Source organism: Patella vulgata, chromosome 4 (genome assembly GCF_932274485.2).
Source record: "Patella vulgata chromosome 4, xgPatVulg1.2, whole genome shotgun sequence".
In the NCBI taxonomy this organism is placed as follows: domain Eukaryota; kingdom Metazoa; phylum Mollusca; class Gastropoda; family Patellidae; genus Patella; species Patella vulgata.
Window position 1 is genome coordinate 54516583 of NC_065882.2, and position 9098 is coordinate 54525680.

General features: G+C 37.5%; 1 protein-coding gene across 1 annotated transcript; it reads left to right on the plus strand.

Moving 5' to 3' along the window:
- The first annotated feature begins 1989 nt into the window (after positions 1 to 1989).
- Positions 1990 to 6749, plus strand: LOC126817940 (transcription factor Sox-7). Its single transcript, XM_050545112.1, has 2 exons — positions 1990 to 2458; positions 5890 to 6749. The coding sequence occupies exons 1-2, from the start codon at positions 2296 to 2298 to the stop codon at positions 6747 to 6749; spliced, it is 1023 nt and encodes a 340-aa protein (XP_050401069.1). The 5' UTR covers positions 1990 to 2295.
- Positions 6750 to 9098: the final 2349 nt, after the last annotated feature.

Sequence of the window (9098 nt, forward strand, 5' to 3'; positions counted from 1 at the left end):
CGTCGAGCTAAATAAGGTAATTAATGGACAAAATCTCTGCTGCAGCTATTGATAGGGTTGAGAATGGGAAAGGACCACTTTTTATGAGCTTTCATTGTCTTATCGGTACGAGAAACGCAACACCTATACACCCTTCTCGGTATTAATAATACCTTTTAAAAATACCCTTAATAATGTGCATTCTACGTGATAAAAAAACCCACTTAATTGTTATTAAACAGATACTATAATTCTTTATAGCAATAATAAAACATAGCTGGAATCCACATTAAAGTCGTCTTTAAGGAAATAACAGGACGAACAACTAGCTCCAATAACAGATGACAATAATTTGTGCTGAAAAATGTATCCGATAATAATTCCTTAAAGACGTCTCTAAAATTGAAAAACGTTGCAAAATGGCTTAAAGTGAAAGGAAATGTTATATTACAGAAAGATTTACAATACTGTAGACTCATTATTCTCTCAACTGTGTTAATAGTTCACGCAATTAGGGGTTGGTTCCACAACTGGGATGGAAAACGGTTACAGGAGAAGCAAGTAGCCAAAGAAAAGGTTTGCCAATCAACCAAATACTATTCGAAGCTTCGTGGGGAAAATAGCCAAATATATGAAATCCCAATTCCTCCGAGAATAAAAAGAAAGCAGATGAACAAGGAAATGAAATGAAATGGCGGTCATACGTCATGCAGTGTGCTATGAGGGAAAATTTTACACGGACAGTGGGGCTACAACCTATATTCTTACATAGAAATCCAACTGTCAAGGGCTCTTTTAGGTACACGTCAATGTGTACACGGGACCTCGTGTTACGTCCATCCAAACGACTTTACATTTTCCCTTTCCAGGCCCTCTGACAAAGGGGTTCTATGCCTGGAAATCAGATGAACTTTTTTGGCTAACATGGGGATCGAACACAGGACTTTCAGGTTACTGAGCCAACGTCTTACTTTTACTCTCTGAGCCACCATGGCTCCCAGATAAGAAACATACATGTCCCGTTCCAGACCGCCAAAACACCCAATAGATGTTTTAATTATGTTGTTAAGCATAGCTATAATTAATCCGTCTTCTTCTGTCGATATCGGTCACTTATTTTGCTACGGGATTCCGAGTGTATGGCAAGTTTCTGTTGTCAAATAGTCCATGTAATATGATACAGATTTATTTACCACTGTTGAGTAGTATGGATATTGTATGGTTTATTGTAACCCTATTAATCGGGTATTGTTATCGTACGTTCCTTATTAATTGCACTACAATAGTAAATTGAAATGAAATGAAAAGAGATTTAATGTCCTACTGTTCTGCTCCGACTGGGCTAATGAAGACGGGCACACGCCATTACACAGAGTGCTTGGGGGGGGGGGGGGGGGCGCTACGGTCTACTTCAACGGCCAAGGGTTCTTTTACGTGTACGCAAATGTGTACACGGAACCTCATTTTTCGTCCTATCCGAAAGACTATGCGTTGTGATGTTATTATGCCTTCGATCCTACAATAGCACCAAGACGTCTAGGAAATACACGTACAATGTACATTAAATTGAAAATATATAGCTACTTATATATATAGCTACTCATTATTTCACCATCGTGTCAGTGTAGTAGAGAAACCTCCCAGTCTTATCTCGCCTCATATATTTTACCTAGAATCAAGTTACAGTATAATTATTTCGAGTTTTTCTCTTCATAAAAAAGAGGGTGCCGTTTCTGACCTTACTCTAAATGCACACAAACTGTTATCTGAGTGTCGTGTTACTATGGAAACGCAGTATTACTTTTATAAGATTTAGGTTAACCGTCTCCTGCGACGGTTCTCCACAATATCAGTCTTGTTTATATTAGTTGCCACTTATCATTAGATACAGCTGCCCGCTATACGACTCCAACCAAGCGAGCACAGAGGGATTTTTCCTCACCGGTACTTCAATATTGAATCGTTTATACGGTTCCAAATTTGCATATAGCTCCTGTCGTTTGGCGGGGTCACCAAAATATAAAATGATTGGCCAGCCAATTTAAGTAATCTTAGTTATAGTACGAAGACAAACTGTATATTGTTCCAATTTGACATGGTTATGTTGCGTGGTGGTTGAGGTGTTCATTACGACACATGTGACATTTTAGACTTTAACATTAAATGCAAAAGATACCACAACGTGTGCTATTATTAGTTTCTGATTAACCCGTGAGAACTTAAGGTGGTATATTTTTGGCAGGAGTATTTAGTACTTTGAAATATGTTTTGATGTTTGATAGCGGGCGCTAATTTGAGTAAATTACATTAGATCTCATGGATCAAGGCTATATTACTCCTATGGATGTGATGAACCAGAAGTACGAGCGACGAATCAGACGACCTATGAACGCTTTCATGGTTTGGGCCAGAAATGAAAGGAAGAAATTAGCCGGAGAAAATCCAGATATTCATAACGCAGATCTGAGCAAAATTCTTGGTAAGTCAATTGCGGAAAAAATGTAACATGTTTTACGTGTATACCTTGAGGGTTTAATACGAGTAGATCGTATAGACAAACTCAATTACAAGAAAATGACTTTTCCTCGACAGATCTCCCTCGGGAAGCAAGAACGCTAAAGATATTTAATATGTTGGAAATGTGTTGAACATGTCTTAGCAGGTGTCAGGCAGTACATTTAATTACTTCATCAAATGTCTGATCATTCAAATTCCTTTGCTTTTATACCTGATCTTCATAAAGACATGTTTTATTTAATTTAATTTAAAAATTCTATAAACCTTTGCTCACATTTTAATCAAACGCCAGAACGCATATAAAAACGAGGTTGCTGTTTGGTCTGTAATCTCGTCCAGTGATATTTTTTTTTATCTGAACAGAGCGTAACTGTTTGGATACACGTCTTTCTCTGATATCACATCTCATGCATCTTGTAAATCACTATTATGTTGGTCTTTGGTATGTATGTTAAGTCACCAACATTCATTTGGTAAGATATGTTGGTTTTAAAATTAAACAATTTCAAGGCATTGTTGGAAACATTGAATATTGTATCCGAATTTCTTGCAATCAGTAATGTCAACATTTAATTGGATACTTTATTGTAAATTATGAGATTCAAGACATATTTTTTCAATTAAATACTTATTTTTGCGTATTTATATCTGATTGGATAAGGAGTGGTATACAAAACTCATTAATTAAAAGCATTATAACTGCACCTTGTTATCCACCCTATCAGAGAATTTCAGAATATCTTTTACTAATTATACGAGGTCTTTTAAGCCGTAAATGATCACCAGCTTTTTGTAACGTGTCAGGTTGCACATAAAGTTAGCAGGATGCGCTTTTGAACTTGACTACCGCCTGTTTTTATTACCTTATATAGGACCATATAAGTATGTCTATTTATAAACTTCTACAATGATGCGTTTGGAGTTTTATGTAATCGGGTGATCATCCGGCGACATAACGTTAGATTTAGCCTAGCCACATTATGTCTTACCAACACGGAATTCTAACTCTATATTCTAGTATCAGATTAGGTTCCCTTTTACACAAACTAGTCCACGGGGCAGATATATTTCCAACTTCCTGAAAAACCTGTATTAAATTTACGTTGTGAAACTAAATCCACGCTCAATTTATAGACTTATTTTACCAATTATCTATGCCGAACACATGCCTTGTTTAGGTTTATCTAATCAGGGACGTGGTGACTGTTGATTTTGCATGAGGAACAAGATCCCTTGTGGGCACAAAAACACAATATTTATATCGCTAGGAGGGGTGTGTCTCTTAATCCGGTGCCGCGAAGATTTGGGCTGTATGGAACTTAAGGAGTCGATTGTAGCATAATCTGACACACAGAGAGATAAATGGGGTCTAACGTCCACTCGACACAAACTTGTTCATTTCGGGGCTAACATATGGTCTTTAGCGGCAGCGGGGGGAAACCGGAGGATACGGAGAAAACCCAAGAGGTTGGATAGTCGATTAAAGCTTACAGAAATTATCGTTTGTTGAGTCAACAATGACAGTAATCACTTTCCATGCATAGTCACCGACATCCTGCATTTAGACTGGTTTGGAAGTAGAGGCTGCTTGATATGTGATACCGTGGGTAGCAACAATCGCCAACCAAGTAACTACAGACGGCCAGCTATATCACATTCCTATTAAATGATAAGTAATAGGTGTTTGTTCTAGAAAAGTAGACAACCCGTCTAGGTTTAGAATAGTTCCGTTGTTAACGGTGTCTGATCATACGATGTCCTTCTGATCAAACACCGTTCCTAAAGGAAGTAGCTTTAGGTCTGCATTATTTTCACAAGTCGAAGCTATATTATCATGATAAAACAATGACTACTGGTTGAGTTCACGGCCAAAAGTGCATATATTACTTTCTATTTACAATGATAGAGAAATGGTGTCACTGCCAGCCATATTCGTAAAAAATATTTTTTCAAGACCATATTATTTAATGTTTCTGTGTAATTCAAATTCATAATGTTATTGTCTAGATACAATTTTTGGCGGCATTGTTCCCGTGATCTTAACGAGGCGGGAAATGTCATGTGTAATTTTAGTATTGATGATATTGATATTTATGTCGATAGTGATATTGATAAGTGTGAGATTGATAGGTTAACGCCGTTAGTAAAGACGTCTTGTTATTGAATATCTTTAACAGATAATATGGACATATCGATCAAAGTTACAGCACAACACAAGGCAATGTTTTTAAAAAAAGATCATGATGCACTTAAACACCCTTTAGTCACTGATCTTTATATGGTGGAATTATGATTAGTTGGCACGGTACCAAATTTAGTGTTTGTAATATCACCGTTATGTTGTAAACTTAAATCCCATCCGTGTGGTAACATAAAAATTAAAATGAAGAGATAAACCACAGCAAGATATCAATCATACTTTGTGTGTCGATGTCATCAATGCTGATCGCAAATCAGAACAGCCAATTCTGTCGAATATGATATAATAGTGGGGGGATAAGTTTCTTTGTGCCTACTTCTTTGTCATCGCAGTCTTACATTAACCGGGGTAATGGCCTCTAAAGCCAAAACGATAGGTCGCTAATATCGCGATGTGCTTACTGACATGAATAAATGCAAAAATATGACAAAGTTGAAAGTTGACATAATAAGCCTAATGCAATTCGAAAAAAAGAAGTCACGACAAAAAGCGGGGCGCTATAATAATTACACGGTGTGTTTATTTCTTAATTTCCTATTTATATTCGAGTATTTGGCTTGTGTAGCGGGCTGTCGCTCATTTTTTGTCGTAACTTCTACTTTTCGATTTTCGACTTTCGCGTTCTAAAGGGGTGAAAAGTAGAAATTACGAATAGTAGTTATAGGCTTCCATGAAATGGCGTTTAACACCCTACTTTTCTGCACCAACCGCAGTGTGCTATACGGCAAATTGTGCCCGGACAGCGGCGATACGACGGCGATACGACGGAATCTTGTTTCGATTTCCAGCTCTCATGCGCTCCGTTATGACAAGGAGAAGCCACGCCGGAAAATCCCGAAGACCTTTCCCTGCCATCACAGGGAGCAGGGAGCGAACGCGAGACCATCCGGTTCCTTACTCACTGAACCACCTTACGGTCTGCATGCTTGTTGTTCTTTCCCTTGGGAGGAAAACGGAGTACCCAGGTTGAGAAGACGCTCCAATCTCCAAGCCACATACGCTCATACCAGGGGTCGAAACCACAAACGCAAGCCAGAGGTGACCGGCCAGCTAGAGGTCGAAGCGTGACACTCTAGACCACTAGGCCATCCCAACCCCCTTGCGCGTCCTTTTGTATGCACCCGTATCCTTGTGTTTCAAGTATTTTGCTTCTTCTCTATTTTTTTTTTCAAATGCATTTTTTTTTCTTCTAGGCAAGAAATGGAAGGTGATGACCAAGGACGAGAAACGACCGTTCATTGATGAAGCTGAATGGTTACGTCTACAACACATGCAGAAATACCCCAATTATAAATACAAACCTAGACGGAAGAAAGTTCCTAAAAGAATTTGCCAGATAGCACCGTATAATAACAACTCGATAGAATCAAATCGCAAGTGGGTTTATAATGGCTACAACACTATCAACGTAATCGACTCATACCCTAAAAACCAAAAACTACCTGAAAACACCGTCTGTCCACCATTACCGCCCATCGTCAACGCCAAAAGTCATGACAGCTCAGCCACTGTTTCGAATTCTGGAACCCCATGTCATTACTCGACTACTGACACAATCGCCCCCGTCTCGGTGATTGGAAACGGACTTCGGTCATCTGACGCTTCTCATACTCAAGTGAGTGAAAGTGGATTTCAGTATGGAACTACCCAATGTTCTACCATCATTCAGGCATTTTCTACCAAAGATGCCTTCACCTACACGAACAGCAGTGACAAAACACACCTGATACACGAAAGTGTTAATTTAATTGAAAATCTCCCTAAACTTTTCTGCTACGATGCCAGTAATATGATAAGTGCTTCTTTACGACTTGCCGGTAATGCTTACATAGTCGATCAGCATGATCTGAAAACTGAGTTTAAAGAGGATCAATTACTTAATCATCATCTAAAACCGCCCTATATACCAACAACTCAAAAACTAAGCCAAACTAAGTGTATGAATACACAACTGTTTCCCAGAGAGGAATATTTAAACGATTTCGCGGCCGTAGAAAAACTAACGGATGTGGATCGAAATGAATTTGACCAATATCTTCACGATTTTCCATAACAAATTATATATTTTTATCATTATTATATAATTTATATATATTTTTTCTATATTTTTTTTTAAAAAGAAAATTATTAATTTAACTATACCAAAATATATATCTCAATTCTATTGTATTTGATATTTACCTAAATATTTAAACTTATATATGTACATGAAATAAATAAACAATTAAATATTTTTGTTTTTCAAAACATCTTTTGACATCTCAATTTGTCAAACAATTAAATATTTTTGTTTTTCAAAACATCTTTTGACATCTCAATTTGTGGAAGTAACTTCAGATGCTCAAGGTCTTAATTTATCACCGCGTTGTTTTGCCATCAAGGAATTTGATCAGGACCTGCTGCCAGATATTATTTTAAAAGGGTGTAAATATGGAAAGTGACAATATTATTTGACACGCACATGGTTGAACTAATGTCCTGGGATAATAAAGGGAGAACGGTTGTTGTTAGCAACCAGATGACCCATTATAATGACATTAATATAGCGAACTGAAATTGACAATATCCAACACATCAATGCTGATACCGGGTGCCTGTTGTTTACGTGTTGATTACATATCATCAGATGGTTCTCATTATTCCTTTCCCTCTCTGCAGAATAATTTAGAAATTTTCTGCCCACTGTACCCGGAGACCTTATAATTTATAAATTACATCATAAACCAAAATACCTATAATGTCTTAACAAGTAAGCTATCCTGTTTATGACGTACCTTAAGATTTAATCTGCCCTCGATGATTTTATTATGCAGGGAAAAAATACATCCATAATACATGTATACCACACCCTGATTGATGCGCGAAGGTAGCGGGTGTGTGTGTGTGGGGGGGGGGTACTTTAAAATAGGAGAGATATATTTTGTATTAGTGACAGTCAGTCATGTAAATGGTATTATATGGTCCAGACAGTAAAACAACTCTTTTGTCAGTGCAGTTAACCAAAAGTGCCCCCCCCCCCCTCACCGTAAAAAGTCCCATGATACTGTCCTTTATAAATATGTATCCCAGCGCTCTCAATATAACATCGGCTGTAGACCTGCAAGTCTAACTTGCTGGACAGAGTGACTGTCTAAGGACAATGTATAGTCGTTCGGATCGGACAAAAAGCCAACGTGCCATGCACACACTGGAGTGTCCGTAAAAGAAAAACCCTTGATATAATAGTTGGATTTCGATATAAGAACAGGCCGTAGCACCGCTGTCCGGGTAAAATTTCCCTCATAGCACACTGTATTGCGTATGCCTGTCTTCTTTAGCCCAATCGGAGCAGAACAGATAAGGACGTTAAACCATGGTTCATAAAATTTATCTTGTTGAGTCATCTTCACACGGCTTGGGCAATGTGATCTGTCAAGGGTGATATGGCGACGAGAAACAGACGACAAAAACCAAGTTTAATCAGCAACCATGGCATGCTGTGAATAATAAAACCTTGTAGTAATCAATGAATTAATGATCCGTACTCTAAATACACGTAAATAATACAGTTAATCATAATTTACATTGATTTATCGACGCTATCCTTTAATTTATATAACAACAGCCAAATAAATCAAAGCGCTGTAATCAAAAAAATTTACATTGCGTGGTTAGTATCAGTTTTTATTTAGCTATTAATTCCCTCTATTATAGATCGGCATGCAGGGCGTTTTAAATTCCGACTTACTCAATTCGATACAAGCAGTCAAATTTATAAGACTGTAATAAAAAAAAAGTCAGGAGTGGGGCTGATGTCCCCTATAATAAACAGATGACAGATTAATTAATTGTATATTTATCTTTTTGTAAAGCATTAACCAATCTAAATGCTTAGCCTATAGCTGTTCATTTTGTCGATGTTGTGAAACTATTTACCAAGTTCCATCCACCACTCTCGCTCAATTATTATTCGAAACGAAATTACCGAGTCCCTAAAGCATCGACCAATCAAATTGTTTATCTCTGCTTAGCCCTAAGGGATGGATCTAGGAATGTTTGCGGGAGGGGTGATGATAATTTTTATAATTAATACGATCACATTATGATTAAATTTCATCGATGCAAAGCATTAATTGTGATATCATGTCTTTTATATCATTATCCCGCCCTTTGAATGCACACGACCGTGACACTTTTCTCATAAGAAGTATTTTTACAAAAAACGTAGTCATGGTATTGATGTAATGAATACATCATGACTGACCACTCTCACCTAATTAGTAATGGTGCTCGAAGGTCTCGACCAATCAAATTGTTAATCACTCTGCTAAACCTGATCAGAAAATGTTCGTTATCGTACTCCGTCAAGATATTGATGTAATGAAAATATAGGCGAAATTTCACCACCCTTACTTATACAAAG

Bases quoted from the DNA above. Each gene is read 5' to 3' on its own strand.
- LOC126817940 (XM_050545112.1), top strand. From the start codon at position 2,296: ATGGATCAAGGCTATATTACTCCTATGGATGTGATGAACCAGAAGTAC. The intron at 2,459-5,889 runs GTAAGTCAATTG...TTTTTCTTCTAG, and splicing joins AGATCTGAGCAAAATTCTTG to GCAAGAAATGGAAGGTGATG.